Source organism: Rhinoderma darwinii, chromosome 1, assembly GCF_050947455.1.
Source record: "Rhinoderma darwinii isolate aRhiDar2 chromosome 1, aRhiDar2.hap1, whole genome shotgun sequence".
Taxonomy (NCBI): domain Eukaryota; kingdom Metazoa; phylum Chordata; class Amphibia; order Anura; family Rhinodermatidae; genus Rhinoderma; species Rhinoderma darwinii.
The window spans coordinates 489,008,735-489,036,048 of record NC_134687.1 but is presented as its reverse complement, the minus strand read 5'-3'; the positions used below and the strand labels follow the sequence as shown (position 1 = coordinate 489,036,048).

General features: G+C 42.4%; 1 protein-coding gene across 1 annotated transcript in view; it reads left to right on the top strand.

Moving 5' to 3' along the window:
- Positions 1 to 8,091: 8,091 nt before the first annotated feature.
- TESC (tescalcin) overlaps positions 8,092 to 27,314 on the top strand; it is an 82,624-nt gene continuing 63,401 nt past the window's right edge. Inside the window, exon 1 of the mRNA XM_075835222.1 lies at positions 8,092 to 9,409. Coding sequence (XP_075691337.1) covers positions 9,352 to 9,409 — 58 coding nt within the window. The 5' untranslated portion in view covers positions 8,092 to 9,351. The remainder of the gene's footprint in view (positions 9,410 to 27,314) is intronic.

The following is a 27,314-nucleotide window of genomic DNA, read 5'->3' as shown; positions in this document are numbered from 1 at the left end:
TCTGAACACATATCAGTTGTTGTTGCCGCCATGTGTATAAGGGGTGATTTATAAGAGTTGTAAAAAGGGATGATTATTGGCTTTCGGGCCAAGGGTGGCAGTATTTCTCAAACAGCGCAGTTTGTGAACTGTTGTGAGTAGACAAATGACACCATTAGGAATAACCGATGTGGAAACTGCGGAGCACCACGTGCCATTGATGTGAGAGGTGAACGTCGGCTAAGAAGGTGCGTGAGGACGGAACGACACGCTACAGTGAAGCAGCTCACCATGGAAATCAATTAGGGGGCTACCAGAGGTGTGTCTAAAACAACAGTTCAGTGAACCCTACAGTGTATGGGGTTTTCGATGCAGATGGATTGTCACTGCTCCTATGCTAACAAAGATGCATAGGGAAAAAAATGCTTCAATTTGCACGGCAGTATTGGATTTGGACCGCTGATGATTGGCAAAGTTGTGCCTTCCCCGATGAGTCACGTTTTCTGCTTCATTGAACAGATGGACGTTGGCGTTTTAGACAAGAAACATAAGAGAACAAACACCCTGCAACCATTGCTGGAAGAACACAAGCTGGTGGTGGCAGTGTTATGGTCCCACTCATCCATGTGGAAGGCACTCTGAACTGATTTGGGTATTAATCCATCATTGCAGATCATGTCTCCCATACATGCCGTTTGCCTTCCCTGGAGCAGATGGAATCTTCCAGCAAGACGATGCGACATGTCACACGACTAGAAATCTCTGACAGTGGTTGGAAGAGCACGACCAAGACTTCCAAGTACTTCCTCTGCCCCCTAATTCGCCAGACTTGAACACAATTGAGCATCTGTGGGACCACCTCGATCGTCTTCTTCGCTCTATGGATCCTCCCCCATGCACCCTCTAGCAAATGTGGGATGCAGTGCAGTCAGCATGGCTCCAGATACCGGAGACAACCTACCAACACCTTATTGAGTCACTCCCAGCCCGTCTAGCTGCTGTCCGTGCTGCACACGGCGTTTGCTCTGGATATTAGCTGGTTGTCATAATAAAGTGACTCGACTGTGTATGTATATATGTATATGATTCATACTTGTAACATAAAGTAAAATTATTGGTGTCAACATCTGCTTCAAAATAATACACTTAAAAGGTAACTAAACTTTCAAAACCTTCGGACATGTCATAGTGACACGTCAGTAGTTTTGATCGCTGGGGGTCCGAGCACCAAGACCCCCACTAATCGCTAAAATGAAGCAAAAGAGAAGCTCTCAGGTAAGCGCTCAACTGCTTAGTTTCTGATCGGCTTTTTTAGGAAAGCCGAGCAGTTGATGTACGGACTCTTAGACTTTTTATTGAGCCCGTGCATCAATTGCTTGGCTTTGGGCTTCTGCAGCTTCATTTAGCAATCGGTGAGAGTCTCAGTGCTCGGACCCCCACTGATCAAAACTTCTGACATGCCACTATGACATGTCAGAAGTTTTTAAAAAGTTTAGTTACCCTTTAAATCACAAATATGGTGTCGATTCTTTTGCAGATTTGCACCCAGGGTATGCACAGCATTAGTGTTTCTGTATATTGCTCTTCTATTTGGGGCCACAAGAACAGAAGACAATGAGAAGATATCCTGCTCTCTTCGCTATGCATTTCAGCTCTGCTCTGTCATAGTCAAATAAAAAGAATCCCTGTCCGCTAAAATAACACCTCATAAATTAAATCTTTATCATACGTACCCTTATACTTATACCTGTAATGCTGGCGTCATGACGTCAAAATGGAAACCATGATGCTGTGCTGGAACCCCTGATGGAGGCGCAGAACGCCAGTGTAAACAGAGCCTTACAGACAGCTTAGATCTATAAAGTGTAACCAAATTTTGTTTTTAAACATTGGTATTGTAAACATTTTTTAATGATAAGTTATAGTTAAATGATAGTCTTGTCTTATTTAGATAACTACCATAAGTAACTGAAATAATAATAAATAATGGAAGGTCCTTTCCTTGGCCTCATTAGTCATCAGAATAAGATTCCCTCACGCTCCTTGCACCGTACTGCATTTCATGTCCGTCGTACACGGATACTGGCTGGTGATCGGCTCATGCAGATTTATGTTATAAAAAATGTCTGGACCATTGTACTGAAAAAACACTTTTACACATTGTGTGTCCCTTATTTCCTCATAGATTGTAAGCTCTTGCGAGCAGGGTCCTCAATCCTCCTGTCTGAACTGTAAATGATCTTTGTCACTATGTAATGTCTGATATTGTTTGTTTATGTTCCCTCTAAATTGTAAAGTGCTGCGTAATAGGTTGGCGCTATATAAATAAAGATTATTATTATTAATATAGGCCATTAATATCTGATCTGTCTAAGGCCTCATGCACACGACCGTAGTGTTTTTCTGGTCCGCAAATTCCAGGACCGTGTTCCGTGAAATGTCATCCGCAGTTCATCCGTATGTCCTCCGCAGTTCATCCGTATGTAATCCGCAAAATGCGGATGAAAAATAAAAAGCCTAGGTAAAACATGATGACGACAGAACTCATTCCCGGTCGTCGCCTAGCAACACTTCCGCAAATCCGCAAAACTGCGGATGACACACGGCGGTGTATCCGCAATTTCCACGGGCCCATTGACTTCTATTGGCATGTCCGCACCGCATTTGCGGCCCATAATAGGACATGTCCGTAGTTTCTGCGGCACGGATGTGCGGACATGCGGAGAGCCGTGAAAACACGGATAGTGTGTATGGGCCCATAGAAATGAATGGGTCCGCAATTTACCCGTGGATTTGCGGTTGAATTGCGGACGCAAAAACACGGTCGTGTGCATGAGGCCTAAGTCCTCTGAAACCACCACAAATACTCAAAGAGAAGGGTCTGCAGTACTCAGTAATGTCAGGGGTACTGATGGCATAACCTACTGATTTGCTATCAATGTTACTTATCGGAATTCCCTATTAATGCCCAGTAAGAGAAAGCTGTGCTTCAGCTATGGATCCTGCATGATATCAATGGTTTTCTATATAGGGTTAGTTCTCGCTTGCTATTATGTGATGAAGGATAATTCCATGTAAATTGGAGGCATCTGTTTTACAAGACTTATGAATATATAGTCCTTGAACATTCTTAGACCAGTCCTGGCCATTAAAGCTCCACATTTTTAGTAGGAAAAGAGTACAGTATTAACCCATATAATACATGTACTCTAATGTCTGATAGCAGCAAGGAGCTAAACTGCCATCTGCCTGCAAGAAGAATCAGTAGAATTTTGAAAGTCGCTACATGTATAAAATAAATAAAAACAATAAAGAATTAACTTAAAATCAATAAAAAGACTGTAAAGCAAAGAATTTAGGTATTCTATGAATGCCTCGAAGCTTAGAAGCTCAAATTCCACAACAATCAACCTAACTATTGAACACTATGGGTTAGAGTACACTGAATGTTTGTCTGGCATGGAACCCGTTCCTCCTCTTACATTCCTCTGCTGGGTCAGATTATCAGCAACTTTTTCCTGCAGGGAAAGAACAAAGAATGTATTTCCTCCCAATAAGTAAGTTAGATAACATCTGGCATGGCAATGCTATCAGTCGTGGGCATGATTTCTCCCCCACCTCCTTCAGACTGGCACCTTTTCATCTAAAGTGATGTTCTATTTCTTCCTGGCACTCAAAAAGCCCAGTGCTGTAGATGTTATAACTGTCAATGTTGTTCACCCAAAGCACATAACTCACTGTAAAATATAAGATGGTTACTATGATTCTGCAAGTGAGTGGATCCTGGGGCCAGCTTCTACCTCCCTTTCTTGACTGTTTCCATCTGCTGGTTCTAATTCTGTATTGCTAGGAGGCTCCCGTAGAAGAGATGACTGCAGAAAATGGGATTGTTGCCTGCAAGTAAAAAGCTTAATAATTGGGAATTATTGAAAATCATATAAAAACAGCTAGCTCAGGAAGAGCTTCACTTATGGCACTGGCCCACATATTCCAATGATTGATGTAATAGATCAGTTATTACCGGGGGGAAAAGACGCCCTGGCACAGAAACTATTCATCCCATGAACTGTATAACATACTCAGAGACATGATTTAGATGTGGAGAAAAGTGAGAACGGCTTCTTAACAGTAGTCACAATTTGGAATGTCCACAAGAAGAAGTAATAGAAAAAACAATACCAGAATAAAAAGGATTAGACCTTTATCTCGTGACTAATGGTATTCAAAGTTATAATTGTTACAATGATGTTGAATTGATACAGGGAAATTATCTGTCTGTCCTTGTGGGGTGAGAGAGGAATTTTTTTTGCCACCCATAAAGCAAAACTGTCAACAATTGCCAAGGCGGTTATTATTTGCTTTCCACTAAATCAAATAGTCTTTTGAAAGTTGGTCTTGAACTGGAGCGGCATCTGGCAGCAGTTAGTAAAGCTAGTCATTTTTTTAATGACAAGCTTTAACCCCTTAATGACCGCTCGTAAGCATTTTGCGGCACTCATTAAGGGTGCTTATGACACCGCGCTGAAACAGCGGCCGTCCCACGCACCTATGTAATTCAATGTGGCCGTTCACAAAGCCGTTGTTTCAAATAGGGAAAATAGGACATGTCCTATCTTTTCACGCATCCCTCCATAGACTCTCAACTATGGGGGATGCGTGACATTGCGTCCCGCAGCGCTGAGCACGGATGCACCTCGGACGTGAAAAACTGCAGTTTTTCACGTCCAAGATGCACAGCGCTCGTGTGAATCAGGCCTAACTACCGAGATCGGAGATAATTTTGAAAAGTTGCCATGGGAGATGGGGGGGCCTAAAAAAGGCATGGCCTAATGGATTGCCTTTCATTTTGTTACTGACAGGCAACAATCCTTTAGTATAGTAAGTAAACCAAAGTATTATAGAAGCGATCAAACGTATCGTATTGTGAAGTCTCATACTAAGACTAAAAATAATTCAAGTTAATAAAGTTTTTGTTCTTTTAAAAATGCGCACAGTAAATAAAACAAACCTTTTTTCCATACGTTTTTATTTTGTTGGTGTTAAAAACACACACACACACACACACACACACACACACATACACACACACTATAGTGTCGTAGCAATTGTAACGACATGTATTATACAGTTAATACACATTATTTAAACCACATGGTGAACAAAAATGAAAAAACAAGCTCACATACGGCTACATTAACATAAAGCGTTATAGCTCTTGGATTGCGGAAAAATAAAAACTAAAAACTTTTTCCATGAAAAGTGGTATTATTGTGTAAAAGTAGAGAAAACTTCAAAAAGATATATATTTGGTATCACCGTAATTGTACCAATATGTTTTTTATGTCACATATTGCACGGTGCAAAATGTAAAGGTCAAAAAAACTATGGCGAGATTGCTGTTTTTTTCCATTTCCCGACAGAAAGAGTTAATAAAAGTTAAATAATAAGTTAAATGTACCCCAAAATGATGCAATTGAAAAATACAACTCATCCCTCATACAGCTAAGTAGTTAGGGCATTTGGGAGGTGAATGAGGAGGCGGGTGATCACCCCTTCTTGTGCATTCCTATGTGTGTCTGTATACATTTAGGTTGGGTTCCCACAATGCAGATTTGCTGCAGATTTTGAATGCGTTTTTGTAGCCAAAACCAGGAACGGAACCTAAACAGAAGAAATTGATAAAGAAAGGCCTTCTAGGTCTGCTCTCCTGGATCCAATTCTGGTTTTGGCTAAAAAAACAACAACCTGTGTGGGCGTATCTGTATCGGCACTGGTGTGTATGTTAGGGTACGTTCAGTCAAAAAACCTAAGGCCCCATGCACATGACCGTAAAAACGGCGGTAATCACGGGCCGTAATTACGGCCCCATAGACTTCTATTGGCCACGGGTACCTCCCCGTATTCTTACGGGAAGGTGCCCATGCCGTTGAAAAATATAGAACATCTCCTATTTTAGGCCGTAATTACGGCACGGGCAGGCCCATAGAAGTCTATGGGGCTCCCGTAATTACGGGTGACTACGTGTGTGCACCCGTAATTACGGGAGCGTTGCTAGGCGACGTCAGGGGATAGTCACTGTCCAGGGTGCTAAAAGAGTTAAACGATCGGCAGTAACTCTTTCAGCACCCTGGACAGTGACTTCCGATCAGAATATAGATAAAGCTGTAAAAAAAAAAGACGTTCATACTTACCCAGAACTCCCTGCTTCTTCCTCCAGTCCGGCCTCCTGAAATGACGTTACAGCCCATGTGACCGCTGCAGCCAATCACAGGCCAGTCACTGGCTGCAGCGGTCACATGGACTGCGCGTCATCCAGGGAGGTCGGACTGGATGTCAAGAGAGGGACGCGTCACCAAGACAACTGCCGGTAAGTATGAATTTCTTTTACTGCGGAAAGGGCTGTCCCTTCTCTCTATCCTGCACTGATAGAGAGAAGGGCTGCCGATTACTGCAGTGTAATTTTGCAGCGAAAACGTGCCCGTAAATACGGGTGGAATACTGGTGACACCGGACCCGTATTTATGGGCACGGGTCCGTAAATACTGGTGCAAGACGGGTCGAATACGTGTGACCAAGGACCCGTATTTACGCCAGTATTTACGGGTGGACAAAAATACGGTTGTGTGCATGGGGCCTTAAACGTCTGTAAAATACGGAGCTGTTTTCTAGGGAAAACAGCCTCTGATTTTCAGCCGTTTTTTATGCATCAAGCGTTTATTTATTCGTTTCTTACGGACGTTTTTGGAGCTGTTTTTCTATTGACACAATGAAAAACGGCTCCAAAAATGCCTCAAGATGTGACATGCACTTCTTTTTTACTGGGCGTTTTTTTACGCGGCCGTTTTTACAAATGGTCGTGTAAAAAAACGCCCTGTGGGAACAAAACACGTTTTTTTCATTAAAATCAATGGGCAGATGTTTAGAGGCGTTCAGCCTCTGTATTTTTAGCCATTTTTAGAGGGGGGGAGAGGTTACGGCCTGAAAAGTGGCTGAAAAAAGGCCGTGTGAACATACCCTAAGGCTGGGTTCACACAACCTATTTTCAGACGTAATGGAGGCGTTTTACGCCTGAAAAAAACGTCTCCAATACGTCGGCAAACATCTGCCCATTACTTTCAATGGGCTTTACGATGTTCTGTGCTGACGACCTGTCATTTTACGCGTCGCTGTCAAAAGATGGCGCGTAAAATTACGGCCTCGTCAAAAGAAGTGCAGGACACTTCTTGGGACGTAATTGGAGCCGTTTTTCATTGACTCCAATGAAGAACAGCTCCAAATTACATCCGTAAAAGACACCGTGAAAAACGCGAGTACGTGCAATTACGTCTGAAATTCAGGAGCTGTTTTCTCCTGAAAACAGCTCCATAATTTCAGGCGTATTGGATGCTGTCGTGTGAACATACCCTTAGTGTGCGTGCCATGAACCATCTTCAGCCCCGCTGTACACCCCTGACATAAGCCCTGTAAACACAGACTATAATGTTTTTATTTGTATAAATTTAATTTTTGAGACACTGAAAAGATTTTTGAGGTTTATAATTTTGTACAGAAGAACTTCTTTTGTGATAATGTGTGTTTATTGTGGATTTTTTTAGTTTTTTTCATAATCTTGGGGTAAACTCCCCAATCAATACCATGCTATACTGAATGCAAACATTTTTATTTTAAGAGAATTGTTCTTAAATATTTGATTGTGTAACAAGATGACTTTTCTTACTGGATACATTTGTTTCTTAAAGGGATATATACCCCCTATATGCACGGAGCATTTTACTGTGCATTTCTTAATGGCAATAGTTTGGTTAACATGTATGTCATGACGGGAATATGCTGAATTATACAGACAATCCACTGACACAGAGTGATACTGACAGCTTCTTCTGCTATAATCGCTGCATTTAGTCCCTGATTAGATGGTGGTGACCCAGGTAGTGCAGGCATGTACAGGCAGGATGATATATCTCTGGTCTCTGGATGACACCTCCTCCCTGTCCCTAGACTATTAGAATGCGCTCTCCCCGGGTGAATTTAGGCAGGCAGGTGGGCTGGAGAAGAACAGATTAAACACGGCAGGCACTGGGACCCAGGGGATGTGTTATCTGTCTGCTCTAATTAGTACAGCGAGCTTCCCGGACACAGAAACCTATAGAATAACACAGAGAGGAACTGCAGCGGTTCTGCTCCGAGCTGCCGGATAGTATCACACAGGGACGACTTCTCTACTGGATGTAGTAACACAGGGGCTGCACCAGGGACTACTTCTCTACTGGATATAGTAACACAGGGGCTGCACCAGGGACTACTTCTCTACTGGATATAGTAACACAGGGGCTGCACCAGGGACTACTTCTCTACTGGATATAGTGCACAGGGGCTGCACCAGGGACGACTTCTCTACTGGATATAGTAACACAGGGGCTGCACCAGGGACGACTTCTCTACTGGATGTAGTAACACAGGGGCTGCACCAGGGACTACTTCTCTACTGGATATAGTAACACAGGGGCTGCACCAGGGACTACTTCTCTACTGGATATAGTGCACAGGGACTGCACCAGGGACGACTTCTCTACTGGATATAGTAACACAGGGGCTGCACCAGGGACGACTTCTCTACTGGATGTAGTAACACAGGGGCTGCACCAGGGACTACTTCTCTACTGGATATAGTGCACAGGGGCTGCACCAGGGACGACTTCTCTACTGGATATAGTAACACAGGGGCTGCACCAGGGACAACTTCTCTACTGGATATAGTAACACAGGGGCTGCACCAGGGACAACTTTTCTACTGGATATAGTAACACAGGGGCTGCACCAGGGACTACTTCTCTACTGGATATAGTAACACAGGGGCTGCACCAGGGACTACTTCTCTACTGGATATAGTAACACAGGGGCTGCACCAGGGACTACTTTTCTACTGGATATAGTAACACAGGGGCTGCACCAGGGACTACTTCTCTACTGGATATAGTAACACAGGGGCTGCACCAGGGACTACTTCTATACTGGATATAGTAACACAGGGGCTGCACCAGGGACTACTTCTCTACTGGATATAGTAACACAGGGGCTGCACCTGCAGCATCTCCCTCTGGAAATGGTAATACGGGAGCTGGGGACTTTTCTCTACTGGACATAGTAACACTGGACTGCACCAGACATTTCTTTTCCTTTGGATAGTAACTCAAGGAACTTCTGCTGTTGTGTTACAGATTAAAGACCCAGTGCCAAGCTGAGAGAATAGGATAGATGAGCGCCTGTCTTGTAGGGACCCTGTACTGAGCTACCCCCCGCAAGCACTTAGCACTCTACCTGACCATTCCTGCAGGAGATCCTGAGCCCAGGGCTCTCCTCGTTGGATATACTATGGGACTGTCACAATCCCGATCACAGGTGACTCGGGAGCTCATGGAGAAGACCGGCTGTAAGTAGAACACATGGTTCTGTTACTAAGACACAGATAACCGGCTGGCATATGCCAACACTACCTTTTCACCACACACAAATTCTAGGGCAGCCTTACCCTCCGCTCTCCAGCAGTCTATGTGGGCAGATTCTCCTTGATTATTGACTGGTATGATCCCCATTATAATATATGAGTAAAGTATAGCGGAGTTATAAAGTACATATATCATAGAATGGATTACATTACACAAAATAAAAAAAGTGGAAACAAAATCTGTTTATTATGTTACTGGCAAACTCCAGAAAAGTCTAAGGTTTAACCCCTGAATGCCGCAGACATTTTTAGTTTTTAAATTTTTGTTCTTTCCTCCCCATCTCAAAAAGTCTTAACTTTTTATTTTTCTGTTGATATGCTGTAGCCATATGAGGGCTTGTTTTTTTTTGTGAGACAAGTTGTAGTTTTTTATCGCACCATATAATGTACTGGGAAACTGGAAAAAAATAAATCTTTGTGAGTTGGAATGGAAGAGAAACAGTGATCCCACCATTGTTTTTGGGATTCATTTTTATAGCATTTGCCCTGCAGTAAAAACATGTTAACTTTATTCTGAGTCAATAAGATTACGGTGATACCAAGTTTATATATTTTATTTTATGTTTTACTACTTTTACAAAGAAAAAACTAATTGTTAAAAAAAAAATAGTTTGGTGTCACCGCATTCTGTGACCTGTAACCATTTTATTTTTTTGTCGATTGAGTGGCGTGCGGGCTTGTTTTTATGGGGCAAGTTGTAATTTGTATTGGTACCGTTTGGGGGTACATATGACTTTTTATTCCATTTTTTGTGGTAGACAAGGTGATTAAAAACAGCAATTCTGGCCATTTTTTAATATATATATATATATATATATATATATATATACTGTTCACCATGCGGGTTAATAATGTTATATTGTAATAGTTTGAACTTTTACGGACAATGCGATACTAATTATGTTTATTTATTTTTTGTTACAATGCTTATGGGGAAAAATAGGAAGAGAGTTTTTTTTTTAACTTTAAATTTATTTTTGTTTATAAAACAAAACCCTTTATTTGACTGTTTTTTTACTTATTTTTTTAGTCCCTCTAGGGGGCTTACCATGGCATCTAAGTGGTTAAACGGCCTGGATCAAAATGATCGCCGATCCTGGCTGTTGCAGTGACGTGTCGGTTGTAACATACAGCCAATACTCACTGAATATGGAGCGGACTCAGCGCATGAGCCTGCTCCATGCTTCCTCTTTCCGGCTATGACATAACCCTATGCCAAATGTTGGCAAGGGGTTATAGTATGTTCACACATGGAAGATTTGTTGCATTCATCTAAATAGGCTTGTTTCTGCAGCATGTGCATTGATTTCCGCACGTTCTATTCAGATGTATGGAACAGTCACAGAAATTTCTGTAACAAATCTACCGCATGTGAATACACATATAGGCCAGGTTCCCACAGGTCGGACGCGCTGCGTAGAAATCACGAAGCGTGACCGACCTTTAACCCGCAAGACATTCCGTCTGAAAAAAATCACTCCACATTGTGGTGCGTTTTTTTGAATGGAATTTCCACTGCGGACGAAAGTGGTTCATACTTACCCCCTCCGTCTTCTCTGCTTGTAGTCCGGCCTCCTACGATAACGTTGCAGGCCATGTGATGCTGCAACCTGTGATTACCTGCAGCGGTCACATGGGATGAAACGTCATCCGAGGAGGTCGGAGTGCAGGAAGAAGGAGGGCCTTCTGGGTAAGTATGATTTATTTTTTATTTTTTTCCGGAGTTGCGATTTTTGCAGCGTAATCGCTACGATTACTCAGGAAAAGTCGCAACACTTGGCTTTCTGTTGCGTGTTTTGCATCCCCATTGAAGTTCATGGTTCAAAACTCACAACAGAAAATCAATGAAAATGCAGCATAAATTGACATGCTGCGGAATAAAATTCCTCACCTTAGGTCAATTTATTAACGTTTACGCTGCAGGTTTTTTCTGCAGCATGTGGATGAGATTTTCTAAATCTCATCGACTTTGCTGCTACTGTAAATGCTGCAGGATTTTGTTGCAGAAATTCTGCGGCGTTTACGCTACGTGGGAACCTGGCCTTAGGGTATGTTTACACGGCATATGTTTAAAGCAGAAAAATACGAGGTTCATTTCAAGATAAAACAGCCTCAGAATCCAGGCGTTTTTGGGGCTGAATTTCAAAGTGTTTTTGAAGCGCGGCTTGGGGGTTTTTCAAGCGTATCTTGAGGCATATTTTCTAAGCTTTTGCGTTTGTAGTTTCAATGGAAAGTCAACTTGTAAAACACTGTAAGGCGTATTTTTATGAGGCTTTTTTTTTTATTCAGCTGCGTACCACACAGTGTATTTCCTATTGAAATCAACAGGCGTATTTCAAGTGTATTTAGGAGCGTAATATGAGCGTTTTACGTTCTGAAATACGCCTAAAAATAATCTGTGTGAACATACCCTTATTGTGCAGTGGGCATTCTGGCACAACACTGCACAGATTATGCCATATAAGGCCTGGATACTTATAACTAGCTGTTGGCATATTAAAACAAGTGGTCAAAGGGAAATTTCCAAAATTTGCTCATGTCAATTAGCATTTTAATAAAAGAGTTTTACGTATAAAAGGTAATTAAAGACATACATTGCACTATGAAAAAAATATATGTATAATGTTCACCACTTCTTGTATTCCATATAGTATTAGTATTGAGCCCTTAAATGATCGGAGTGCAGGGATACCTTGCTGGCTTCCAAGGTCGACAAATACAGATACTAATAAGAAAGTTAATCCAGCACTTCCTTGAAGTAAAAATATCTTTCTTTATTAAAGATTCCTTAAAACCTACTGCAGTGGAGTGTCCATAATTACAGACGCTTACGCGTTTTGAAAACACCTGCTCTTGGCCAAGACTAAGAACAGGTGTGTTCAAAACACGTTGGCACCTGTAATCACGAACTGTCCACTGCAACATGCATGTTTTAATGAATCTTCAATAAGGAAAGATATTTTTACTACAAGGAAGTCATTTTCAAAATCTTGAAGCTTGAAAGCAAAATATAAGTTATCAAGTTCCTTAAAGGGGTTGTCCTAAAACTGGCATTTATCACCTATCCACAGGATAGGTAAAAAATGTCTGATCTCTGGGTGCCCCACTGCTGATACCCCTTCCAACCACTAGAACACGTGTCCCGAACCCCCTGTTCCCCCTCACTGCACCCCTCGCAGTGAGGAGCAGCTTGAAAGGAGCGACGATCGAGCATGCGCCCTGCTGCTCTACCCAATGTCTATGGGGCAGATGGACACATCTGAGCGCTGTACTCTGTTGTCATCGTCAGTCCCATAGACTTTAAATTGACCGGAAGTTCGCATGCTCGATTCACGCTCCATACAAAGTTCTCCTCACTGTTGTCGCTGTGGGGGCTCAGGACACTCTTGTGCACTCGTTTTCATAATGGAGGCTAAAATATATACCCTGTACTCTTTACCCCCTAAAAGGTTTTTCCAGGCATATATAAGTAAAGGTAGACTTCATATAATGAAAAGTTACGCAACGTCCCCATATACTTTGTTTTTAAATGCCTTAACATTTTCAAGATCTCTGCTTGCTGTCAGTGAACTGTAACATTCTTCATTCATGTAAAGGCTGAAAATCCATACAGACTGAAAACCCATACAGCTGGAAATTTCTCATGTGTTTGTCACATTGCATCTAGTTTATACAATCATCTGTGAGTTAAACAGCCTAAACTCCAGGCTTATACATTTTACCTGCACGGGACACAGTGCAAAAAGGTGATAGATGGGTGCTACTGATGTGTTTGACTCATGGGAGATTGTCTAGACAGGGTACATTGTATCAAACTATGTTGTGGTAAAGTTTTCAGCCTCTGGATGCAAACAAGAATATTTTCATTCAATAACAACAAGCAGAAATATTAAAATAGTGAGGAATTGTATTCCAGAATATATTGTATGACTTTTTATTACACAATGATTAAGCCACAGGAAGTTGTCCACATTGGGCAGTTTATATAATCTAGAACAGGGGTCTCAAACTCGGCCGGGTATATTACTATAATAATAATAATACTATAATAATACCGCTAGGTTTAAAATTTGAGAGAATTCTCCACGTGCTTATTTCAACAATCCAGTTTTCCAGTCCGGCGACTCAGTTAGCAGTGTTTGGCAGACACACATATCAAGATTGGGCAGCCCCTTTTTGGATAGTGCCAGAGAGCCCTCTGGGGATGCTGCCACAGTGCCCTCTAGGAATGCTGCCACAGTGCCCTCTGGGGATGCTGCCACAGTGCCCTCTGGGGATGCTGCCACAGTGCCCTCTGTAGATGCTGCCACAGAGTCCTCTGTAGATAATGCCACAGTGCCCTCTGTAGATAATGCCACAGTGCCCTCTGTAGATAATGCCACAGTGCCCTCTGTAGATAATGCCACAGTGCCCTCTGTAGATAATGCCACAGTGCCCTCTGTAGATAATTCAACACACCCCTAGATAATGCCACAGTGCCTTCTGTACATACTGCCACAGTACCCTCTGTAGATGCTGCCACAGTGCCCTCTGTAAATGCTGCCACAGTACCCTCTGTAGATGCTGCCACAGTGCCCTCCGCAGATGCTGCCACAGTGCCCTCCGCAGATGCTGCCGCAGTGACCTCCGCAGATGCTGCCACAGTGCCCTCCGCAGATGCTGCCACAGTGCCCTCCATAGATGCTGCCACAGTGCCCTCCATAGATGCTGCCACAGTGCCCTCCGCAGATGCTGCCACAGTGCCCTCCGCAGATGCTGCCGCAGTGACCTCCGCAGATGCTGCCACAGTGGCCTCCGCAGATGCAGATAATGCCACACACACCCCAAGTAGATAGCTCGATTGGGGCTCCCTCTAGGAGTGGAATCCCCAGCCAGAGCGTTGCCGACGCTTTGGCTAGGGATTCCTCTACTGTTGGAGCCCCTGACATCACTGTCCATACACAGTGACGTCAGGGGATCCTCCTGGACTGGAATGTGATAGGGGCAACCCCAGAGCCGGAGTCCCGGAGCTGAGCACTAGTATAGGCTCTGTGCCGGAACCCTGGGGAAGCCATTAACATCAGTGTCAATATATGGACAGTGATGTCAGGGGCTTGCCCAGAGCTGGAGTCCCTGAGCAGAGCCGCTTGTAGCACTCTGCCTGGGATTCCAGCTCTGCTTACTGACATCACTGTCAATATATGGACATGGATGTCAGGGGCAACCCCAGAGCTGGAGTCCCGATGTCCGAGGCTTCCCCAGTGTCCCAACTCTGGGGAAGCCCCAGACATCGCTGTCCATATGTGGACAGCGATGTCAGAAGATTCCACAGAGTCCCTGAGCAGAGCCTATACTAGCGCTCTGCCTGGGACTCCACTCTGGGGAAGACCCTGACAACACTGTCCATATGTGGACAGCGATGTCAGGGGATTCCACAGAGTCCCGGAGCAGAGCCGATACTAGCGCTCTGCCTGGGACTCCGCTCTGGGGAAGACCCCACACACTGTCCATATATGGACAGCGATGTCAGGGAATTCCACAGAGTCCCGGAGCAGAGCCTATACTAGCACTCTGCACGGGACTCCGGCTCTGGGGTAGCCCCAGACATCGCTGTCCATATATGGACAGCGATGTCAGGGGATTCCACAGAGTCCCGGAGAAGAGTAGATACTAGCGCTCTGCCCGGAACTCCGCTCTGGGGAAGACCCTGACTCACTGTCCATATGTATACAGCGATGTCAGGGAATTCCATAGTCCCAGAGCAGAGTCTGTACTAGCGGCTCTGTGTCCCGCGGGCCACAGATAACAGCCCCAGGGCCGCATGCTTGGAACCCCTGATCTAGAAGGTACTTCCAATTATAAGCTGATCACAGGGCGATCAGCTGTAAACTGCAGGGGAACCCTACAGCAAGTGTTTAAATCCCTTGTAGCGCCCTCAAAGGAGGAATGAAGCATTCCAAATTTTCCATTAATGGGGATCCCCTTCGATTAACTCAAAATTCCATAATAGTTTACTTGGAAATGGGTTTTCTAAACTAGACAACCCATTTAACCCATATTAGACTGTACAACCCTTCAAATGCCAGCGGTATTTTTGGCCCTAAGAATGTTTCTATAAAAAATAAAAAAACGCCCGTACAATGTCATGCCACTTTTTGTCTCATGTCCACATCACAGGCTTCAATGACATTCCATACATAGTAACATGACATACCACAGCAATCCATGTTATATAAGTCTCAATCATCCTATTCGGTTGCGTTGTTAAAAATGCTAGTCATTCGTTTCTTAGATATCGGTCTTGTTATGCAGCGATACAGGGAAAAGGTATGTGCCACGGTACATTACTGCGAAACTTGACAGGAGAGGACAAATCAAGTAAGTGCTAGTGATTTATTTTCATTACTTTTTAGGTGAAAATGGTGCTTTCCTATAAAATCCAAACACCCAAGTGAAAATAGACAGATTTGTCATTCAGGGTTCTGGTAAAGCCTTCTCTTTAAAGGAGTATTTCCACCAGAGTAAAGGTGGCTTTACACTGGCAGATATCGCCCATGTATACCACTTTTAAAACAAGATACAGATTGTCGATCGGCGCACGTTGCTCCCTTTAAACGGTGTCATGATCGCTTAATTTGGGGAACGAACGACTGTTACTACAATCGCTAACCCAATGCATTTCTATCATGTCTGGAGCACATTTCCCTTTGTACACAGGGAGATGCGCTGCCGACAGCGATAATATTTTGTGCTGCATAAAAGATGCGATCAGCCGATGAACGAGGGTTTCCCCACACGGGCTGATCATTTAATTGTTTACACAGGACAATAATTGGGAGCCAGCGTTCATATGAACACTAGTTTGCCCGATTATTGGCTGGTGTATAAGGGCTTAAGTGATGCCAAACTTCTGGGATATGCTAGCAATTACTAATTGGTTGGTGTCCGGCTGTTGGAGCCCTGACTCATCCCTAGAATGAAGGGGCCATGCCCCCTTAAACTTTTTCTGTCCAGAGTGCTGCTCCTTACCAGGTTTAGAAATACAACAAAGCCCTATATAAGTGAATTGGGCTGAATTGCAGTTTATCTCACATCTTCAGGTTAAAAATTGGCAGTGTGCAGAGTAAAAAAATCTGTTCTAGGGGTCAGTCATGGCCACAAAGATTGGACTCCACCAATCAGTAATCCTAGGAAAATGCCATTATATACTGTGGTACTGTGATGTCCATGCCTTATGTCTAAAGGTCCTTTTGCAGGACATATACAATGCTGTTTCGTAGTGTTTTTTGCCACAATTCGCAACTAAGGTATGTGGGTGCATGGTTTTAAAAGGTTTACCCAACACTGGTATTTGGTATGCAAAAATTACCTGACCGATTCCTTTTAAACTAGTGTTTTTAATGGCGTTTTTGCTATCCGCCCAAATTTCTGGGTTGACACAATTTTTTGTTGAATATTTTTAATTTAAGCACCATATGACATGCCCCTCAGGTATATGACAATGGACGTTTTCATTATTCATGTGGAAGAGTTGGGAGCTTGTGTGAGGATTAGAAGGTGTCATATGTACAGTTTTAGATAACATTTGCCTCAAGTAATGCTACTTACCAGTGTATGTCAATAATTTAAAGAGTAAGCAATGGAGTAGAAAGAGTCGCTGCATGTTGAGGCGGATCACATTCAAATGCTGCTAAGAAAAGAATGCAGGGAAACCCGTTTTTAGACATTTAGTACGTATATTTTGCCTTTTTTATCTCCTTTCTGATAATTATCAGTGATGACCTGTTACAGATTTTGCATTGTGGCCCCTGAAGCTTCAAGTTAAACCTCTGGAGTCAATAAATACATCTGTGGCGCCCAGTTGTTAATGGAAGCAATAGACCGTTTTACTGACTCCAGATCTTTTTTTTTTTTTGGTCAAATCTGTTTTTAATAAATGTTTTCCAACAGACAAGAATTAAGTAGCAAACAATGACAATCAGGTAGGTAGACACCACACAAGATATCAATCACAGTGCATGCGAAGCATGCCATCAAAACAGATCACTAAATATACAGAAAATAAAAAGATAAACAGAAAAATAAAAATGAGAAGTGACATCAGGTCTATACATTAAGCAGTATAATGTGCAACTATATCGGATATAAATATAGTTTAAAATAGCAAGGATAAGCATACCAAGACAAAATCTAGATCTGGCGAGAACGAGCTGGGCGCAAAATTTCCATAGAATCCACAAAGCGAGCCAAAAGGAGGGTTGGGGAAGAGGATTTTGTAGTTAATCCAGTCAACCCATGTTGTAAGAAATATTTGCTTTGCGCCAGACTACAAACTATAAAGTTCCTAAAATCCAAACAGTTGGCAAACTTTTTCTTACCATTGATGTATTGTAGGTGGTTCAGTATCCGTTTTATGTTGTAGCTCCTGGACCGCAATGCAAAATCTGTAACCGGGCTCCCTCAAATCGTGTGCTATCTACAATACTAGTTTCCTATGTTACTAGTGGCGGATTAAGTAGACCATAGGCCCTGGGCTGTTCCACAAACTTGGGCTCCCCTTCCCCACCGCCGCTCTGCCGTGTCTATAGTGAACACCACCTTTCTGTGCGAGCATTGACAAATGGTTGTTACGATTCCCCTTGTCAAAGGGCTGTGTCCCTACATACTGACAATCTCCAACCATCGCTGACAGTATCACACTGTGTAGGGACACTTCCTCTTGACAATGGGAATGGTAACACATATTTGTTTATTCATACTGGGTACACAAAGATATGTAGAATACAAGGATTTCCTACAATAGACATGTCAGGAGAGGGGACAGATCCCCTATAGATCCAGTGACTCACAAGTGATGTCTTCTCTGATGGGAGTCGTTTTCTTTTCTTCTCCATCTGACGCAGACCGTTATGGCGACTTCTCCTGATGAAACATCTTTGCCCATCACATTTCCAGCCTCTATAGAAACACACAAATTTAGACACCAAGGCCCAGGACCATACATTAAAGGGGTTGTCCGGGCACAGACCGTTTTTATACTGATGACCTATCGATGTGCCTGGACAACCCCTTTTACTCAGACTAATAAATTTGGACCCCAGACTAGATCATAGAATACATACATACCCCAGACCTTCTAAACTATTGCAGTCCCCTAAATAAAGACCCCTAAACTAATACAGACCCAGACCTTCTAAACTATTGCAGTCCCCAGACCATAAACCCTAAACAAATACAGACCCCAGAACAAGCACCCTAAATAAATACAGACCTCAGACCAGACCCCTAAATACAGACCCCAGACCTGACCCCCACACTAATAATGACCCCAGACCTGACTCCCTTAATACAGACCACCTAAACTAATACAGACCCCTAAATAAAGACCCCTAAACAAATAGATCCTAGACCAGGCCCCCTAAATACAGACCCCATAAACTAATACAGACCCCAGACGCCTAAATACAGACCCCAGACCTGACCCCCCTACAGTAATAAAGACCCCAGACCTGACTCCCTTAATACAGACCCCAGACCAGACCCCCTAATCTAATACAGACCCCCTAAATAAAGACCCCTAAGCTAATACAGGCCCTCTAAATAAAGACCCCAGTCCCCTTAAACTAACACAGACCCCTAAATATACAGACCCTAAACCCCTTAAACTGATACAGACCTCAGAACCCCTAAATACAGACCCCTTAAACTAAAAAAAGACCCAAACCTCCTAAATACAGACCCCTTAAACAAATCCATCCCCTTATACTTACATAGCAGCTCACCTCAGTCTTCTCTGTGGAGTCTTGCTGCTGCTCATGGACCTGCGGTCATGTGACCAGCAGGTCTCTAAACAGTAGTAAGAACTTCAGAGATGAGGTCATGTGACCTTATGTCTAAAGGTCCTTTTGCAGGACATATACAATGCTGTTTCATAGCGGTTTTTGCCGCAATTCGCAGCTACTACATTGTACTTTGGGCAGCCATGGCCCCCAGGGGGCCTCCGGCCCCGGGCGACCGCCCAAAACGCCCTATGATGATCCGCCATTGTATGTTGCACAGGGGCCTTTTGACCCCCATAGGCACATGGGCACGAGTACAACTGCTACCTCTACGCCCACTATTGCTATGCCCATTTTTGACTGCATCATAGGGCCATTGTGCACACTGACAAACCTTTCCTCGCAGCAAAAAGAAGTACCCCTCTTAGCTATTGAGCATTCCTGCCCAATTATTTATCCAGGGGAGGAAGTTGCATCTTATCTAGACACAAACAGGCTTCTTGTGGCCCATGATATGGTACCACTACTCTAGAAAAGAGCATTATATGCTACTACTCAGTGTTGCAAGTGAAAACACCATAGATGTAAAAATCTATCAAACATTGGTTGTCAATCACATATAAATCTATAACTGATAAGTAATTTAGAAGCAATTGCAATTGGCTCTTTTTTGTAAAGTTTCCTCCTAAATGTCCAATTTTACATCATGCTTTTGACCAGCATCATGCTTTAATCTTAGCTGTGAAGATAATTACATTCATACACCAATGTGATATGCAGAGTAGATAGAATCACAACCTTATTTCTCTGTCAATCAGATCTTATTTATAAACCAAAACATTGAGGAACAGTCACTTCCTAGCATCTTACAATCAATACAAAAACCTTGACCAAAGCCGTCATGTCCTTCCACATTGCAAGTAAACAGGCATATCTGTTTCCCTAGACACCAATCTGCTTGAAATATCCCAGACGGGCTGTTACATTGATTTTTTTTTTTTTTTTGATTTTTTTTAAATTCTCATTAAATGTTTTTCGTTTCCTTCCCACTTAGTCAGTCATTTACATGTATTAGATAGACCTAGAAACTTGTCATATTGGGTAAATCCTGGATTAATGCCAGCATCTCTGTCGTGTGAAGCAAAAAGTGAAGTGGCATCCACCAGGGGCATAACTAGGAAAGACTGGGCCCCATAGCAAACTTTTGACTGGGCCCCCCTACCCCGCAACCAACAAGCAGCCCTCCCGACAATGAACATTTATCAGTTCTGTGTGCAACATAAAAATACAGCTAGGCTGCCAAGTATACTCTTATTAACCTTTTGTTACAGGGTTATGAAAATTGTAACAAACAGTTAAGCACTGATATTTTAACATTTGTTATCACTTAATTATGTTATCTCATTAACATAATAGTTATTAAAATAACTGACTCGAAACTTAAAGAGGCTCTGTCACCAGATTATAAGTGCCCTATCTCCTACATAATGTGATCGGCGCTGTATTGTAGATAACAGTGTTTTTTATTTTAAAAAACTATTAGATTTATGCTAATTCATTTTTTTAATGCCCAAGTGGGCGTTTTATTACTTTTCACCAAGTGGGCATTGCAAAGAGAAGTGTATGACGCTGACCAATCAGCGTCATACACTTCTCTCCATTCATGTCCATTTGTACTCAGTACAGCGAGATCTCGCGAGATCACGCTGTGCTGTCACATACACCCATATTAACTTTACTGAAGTGTCTTGAGAGTGAATAGACATTGCCTCCAGCCAGGACGCGATGTCTATTCACACTCCCGACACTTCGGTAAAGTTTTTGTGGGACTTACTCACACAGCACAGCGTGCTCTTGCCAGATCACGCTGAGCTGTCAATCACAGCATGATCTCGCCAGATCACGCTGTGCTGTGATTAAGTCCCACACAAACTTTACCGAAGTGTCGGGAGTGTGAATAGACATCGCGTCCTGGCTGGAGGCAATGTCTATTTACTCTCAAGACACTTCAGTAAAGTTAATGTGGGTGTATGTGACAGCACAGCGTGATCTTGCAAGATCTCGCTGTACTGAGTACAAATGGACATGAATGGAGAGAAGTGTATGACGCTGATTGGTCACAAATTGGTCAGCGTCATACACTTCTCTTTACAACGCCCACTTGGTCAAAAGTAAAAAAAACGCCCAGTTGGGCATTAAGAAACGAATTAGCATAAATCTAAAATTGCTCATAACATTCTAAAAAATTATAGTTTTTCAAAATAAAAACCACTGTTATCTACATTACAGCGCCGATCAGATTATGTAGGAGATAGGGCACTTATAATCTGGTGACAGAGCCTCTTTAAAGAACCGGGACACACCCCTGTAGATAGTCCCACATACCCCCCTTGTAGATAGTGCCACATATCCTCCTTTGTAGATAGTGCCACATACCCCACCTATGTAGATAGTGGCACACAGCCCGTAAGCCCCCCCTTGTAGATAGTGCCATCGCAAACAAATAAAAAACCTTATTCTCACCTAGCCCCATTCCCGCGACTAACGGAGCTGCTCTACAGTCTCCTCAGCAGCCTGAGATGGGACCCTTGCAATGCAAAGCCGCAATGATCAGCTGCTCCGGTGGCCTGTTGGCATCGCATGTTATTGCACATTATGCAATGTACAGAGCTGGAAGCAGTGTGCTCTGTACATTGCATAGCAACCGTGCTGCCGAACTGCAGCTCTGCTCCTATTCACTTGAATAGGAGCAGAGCTGCAGTACTGCAGCTCGGCCGCTATTCCATGACCGGAGCTATCTGCTTCCGGCATGGACTTCCGATGCCCGGAGCCAGCCGGAGCAGGTTAGCGGTGCAGAGTCTTGGTGTCAGACCCCCACAGATGATGTACTGGTGACCTATCCGGTGGATAGGTCATCATTTGTCTGGTAGTGGACAAACCCTTTAATAAGATCACCTATAAGGCATCTTTTTTCGAAGCTAAACAAAAATTCAAGACAAACCTGAAAATTCAAAAAGGAAAATTCCACTCCCACTAGAGTCTAGGAAGCCTAAATCATGTCAGCTTTTCTGTTGAGATTCAGAATTGGGAGATGTCCCTGTACATGCAGAACTGATATGTACTAAGACATAGACTCAGCTAAGCAGTCTGTTTAAAATAGAATCTCAGGGAACAGCTTCACTGTTACTAAATCTCCATAATGTAGGGAACTGCCTGACTGCCGATCCGGGCTTTATGCATCAAGAAGTAGGGTAAACCAGGGTGCCTGGTAGCGCATATATTAGACCAAAGTCCTGGTGCCAATAGAGTACTTAAAGGAGTTCTCCTGGATTATAAAAACATGGCTGCTTTCTTCCAAAATCAGTGCCACAAGGACAGGTGTGGCGCTATTTTTGGAAGAAAGCAGTCAATGTTTTTATCATTTTGTACAAGCCCTTAACAGAAGTCATGGAAAAAGAGGTTACTACAGATGAATTGTGCAATGGGGTTGGGCTTCTTCTCTGGCTATCTCTGTGACAGAGAGCATTACACACAAGAAAAATTTGCTTTAAAGTATGGAGATTCCAGACAATGCTCCCTGGGGGAAAATATGCAAATCTTTCCCCACCCAAAGGAAGAAAACCTTTGTCAATCTTGTATATCAGTATCTCGCTGTTTGAGAACATGACTCATATCTCACCAGAGGCTCATATATAGAAACAGACCTGTTTCAGATTTTTGGCCCTCGTCAGCACTGAGCTGGGATTTGCGAAGTCATATTTACAGACTATTTTTTCTAGAAGACATCCAATGGCATGTTTTTTTAAGGAGCATTATTAGGAGGCTCCCTATCTTCCAGCTGAATTACACCTGAGGAGAGTCCGTTTACCAAGTGAAGATATTCAATGAGATCTTGACTACAGATTGGAATATCTTGTTTTGCTATTAATTATGTGGATTTCTTTAGTCTTGGGTAGAGCAGGAAAAGCAGAAAAACTTTTAGTATTCAATCATTTTGATCTTCTTAGTTGCCCAATAACCAGAAAATGAAGGCCATCAAATGCTACAGCTTGTGGCCGCACGGGATTTGCTACTTTGTTATAGATTTATTATGTGTATTGTGCAAAAAAAAACATCAACCTTCGTCTTTCCCTTTAAATATAAAGTATTAAAGCCTCATTGACACAACATAAAGCAGCTATATTTAGTGTGTGGCTGTATTCTGTGAATGTCTGCAGATTGTTTGGTACCTGCAGTAGATGCTTGCTTCAGCTATAAAAACAACATCTATTTAGAGTTATTTTTAGTTTTTTGCAACAGAAAACATATTTTTCATAGCTTCCAGTATCTGTTATTTATATTTTTAGAAATAATCAAGTGCTATCAAAGAGAAGCCGCAAGAAAAAATCTGTGTTTGATAAACAGCAAGCTTCTTTTATAGTTTTACATGGTTATAGGGGCAAAATAACAAGTGTTAAGATGAAACTGCTGAAACTAATTTTACACATAAAAAATTATAAATAAAGTTGCATTAAAGGGGGTGTCTCATCATGACAACCCTTTTTTATATATCTAATTATATGTGGATATTAAAGGGTGAGGTCCCCCGCTTTGGACCCCCCCTCTGAGCAAGAGCGGCTCTTGCTCTGGAGGACCCGGCCAATCCATGTACTGTATTACATGGATGGCCATTTATTTGAATGGCTGGTATGTAAAACTACATTTCCCCTGCAGTGAACTCTGTTTTTTTTTTCGTGTCTTTTTAAATCCTGACCTGTGCCGTGTTTAGGGTGGGGGCACACACTACTGCGTAACTACTGCGGATTTTCTGCAACTACAGTAACAGCAGAGTAGATGAGATTTGAACACATCCACGCACTGCAGAAAAAATTAGCCGAGAAACCGTTCATAAAATGACCTGCAGTGCGTTTTTTGTTTTTTTTTAATTCTTTATTTAAAGTTTTGGATGAAGGAACAAATGGTTGGAAAGGAGGGCGTTTTTTTTAATCTGCAGCATGTAAATTTATGCCTAGGAATCGCTGCTCTTCTGTTACGGGTTCTCCCCTTTGAATTCAATGGGAGGTAAAACCTGCAACAAAGGTTGCGATCCTGCTGCATAAATCGCAAATCCGAAAAAGAACTTACCCCCGGGCGTGGTCATGAGTGTAGCCCGGCCTACTGGGATGAAGTTTTTTCTTATATGACTGCGTCAGCAGTCACATGGGCTAATGCGTCATCCCAGGAGGCCGGGCTTTACTCAGAGCAGAGGGACGCGTCGCTATAACAACGGAGAACGGGGTAAGTATTAACTTTTTTCTAGCAGAGTTTCCGCAGCAGAGATTCTGCCTGAAAAATTGTACCGCAATTTGGTGAGTTTTTTGGGCAGAATCCCCTGCAGCATCCAGGACAGATACACTGTGTACTTTTATGCCGCATATCTGCCCTGTATGCACTTACCCTTAATCTAATCTTTAATGTTAAAATCAGCAGTAAGACAAGCTATTTTGGCATTCAAGGTCCAAAGTTATCAAAATAAGCCCCCTCTTACAGTACTGTCAGCCACATTGCCCCCATAACAGTGACAGCCACAGTACTTCCATAATATTGACTACCATGCCAAACTCTGTACAACGGTGATCTCCAGCCACAATGCACCTATTAGTGCCAGCCATCTTATCCCCAACTAACACCAGCCACAGTTCCCCTATAAGTACAAACCACAATCACCATCAGTGCCAGCCACAATGCTCCCTATAGAATGTAGTACTAGTAATCACGTGAAAGCCATGCAACAGAATACTCACCGGCACATGGCTCCCATGATGTTCAGCCAGAGAAATGCAGGAAGTTACATGTAAGCATGAACCAAGTGGCACTCACGTAATCTTCTGCTCCTGCACTGATCTCTATGATTAGTGCCGGAAAGAGAACAAGCTTTCTTCGGGTGCCGGCACTCCATTTTCTGCATCAAGAGTAAGCGTCTTTCTTTGACAGTCATGTCATGATCTGCAGTAGTGTTGTGTGAGTTTTTTGCTGATTTAATTGGGGGGCAGTCTGGTGTTCCCCCTTCCGTAAGCAGTGAAGGCACATGCGCCCTTGGCTTCCTACCCCTTGTCCCTGTCCTGGTCTAAAAAGCATTTTGGAAAGCAGAATAAGTATTGAATAAAGACAATCCTGCGAAGAACAGATGCTCCAGAATTGTTATTTCATGGGGAATACAAGTATTTACAAAAACAATCATGGAGAGATGGCAGGTCCAGGTGAATGGGGCTGATCTGCAATACCATGGACAAGAGTTGCGCTGTTTCTGGAAGAAGGCAGCCGTGTTTTTCTAATCCCATACAACCCCTTTTTACCAAACACAAAAGAACAGATCACCACCTCCCATTACTTCTGCAGACTTGTACTGTGGAACTTTGGCTACGTTTTGCACTATTTTGTCTCTTTCAAAACTTGGTTCTTCGGAAAATAAATCGGATGAAAAAAATAATAAGTAGATAAAACTAGACATCAGTATTTCAGAGATAAATCAACTGTATAAAAACATGTTCTTTCCCAGTCCAGGAGAAATGTTTCGGCTATCAGACATGGTCTATTGTTCGCTCCTTCCCTAAAAACAGTTCACTTCCTTTCATGATGCTTTTCTTAAAGGGACAGTATGATTAGAATACGACTTTCTTCGTGTACAGCATTCCTGCATGTATTTTAGAGAAGTTTGTATTTGCACCCCACCCCACTATTTATTGTACAGTGCTGCATACGTTATTGCCACTTTATAAATTGAGAGGAGAATAACAACAACAACAACAACAAAAACAACATAAACTTGTGATAAATGGAACATTATATTCTTTGATATTCAGAGAAAATTGGTGGTTTCAAAACGGCATTGTTAGATGCTGAATGCAAACTGTAGTCAGTGATAATAGTAATTCTATAATACGGTGCTTTCTGGCTGGTTTGATATTGTAGCAGAATGAAAAAACCTTCTCTTACAGTTGTGCTAAGGGTTTTCATCGTTTGATTATTACAGTAATCGATGTCCACTTAAATTAAATGACCCATTCCGCAATTTTATGTTGTAGGATTTACAAAACCAAAAACCTTGTCAGAAAATAAGTGGAAAAATATAGAAAATATATTATTGAGCTTTATAATATAATCCGTAAAATATGCATTAGAGACATGAAAATCTGGGATTCAGTTTTTTTTTGTTTTTTTTTTGTTAAAGTGAGGGAATTGTTGAACATGTTGGCTCCATTAAAAAAAAAAAGTCATATTGAGTTACTAAAATAATTTACACAAGATTCACCATGGCCAAAGTCCTCATGGACATAATTGATAACCATCCATAGTTGAGGCAACCAATAGATAACTGCGTGTCCATTACAGCTGTGTGAGTTATATTTATTTTTTTAATTATTGGAGTAAGGCCCTGTTCACACTTTGTTTGTCCATTCCATTCAGCCTATACTGTACATACGGGGGGAAAACATATATTCCAGACTTATGCAATGGTATGCCTATACAGTTGCATATGTCTACCATTGACTCCCATTATCCAAAAAATGTGTACCTTTCTTTTTGTGGCATGCTGTTGTACTGGAAATCATAAGCAACTATGCTTTTCGGTAAAGTTACAAAAAAGATGTTAAGCCGCCAAACATATACCTAAAGGACGCTCTTTGGGCATTGGTCTGGCTCATAGAAGTCTGCATACCTGCTAGAAGATGTAATAGGGACATTTAAGAAATGTCTACAGGAAAAAGGGGTGATAGCCATATTGTACTATCTATCTATCTATTCTATCTATCTATCTATCTATCTATCTATCTATCTATCTATCTATCTATCTATCTATCTATCTATCTATCTATCTATCTATCTATCTATCTATCTATCTATCTGTAATCTGATTAACAAAAGCTACAAGTTTAGAAGCCTCCTTATATTTTCAGTTTTGGCGTAAACATCAGTGTTCATGGAACATTGGTTCTGTGTTTTGTGAGAAAAGGCTTTGTCCTGTAAGAAATGAAAAGGTCAAAAGTTGGATCATTTTTCTGGAAAGTGATTGTGGGAAATTCAATTTTCCC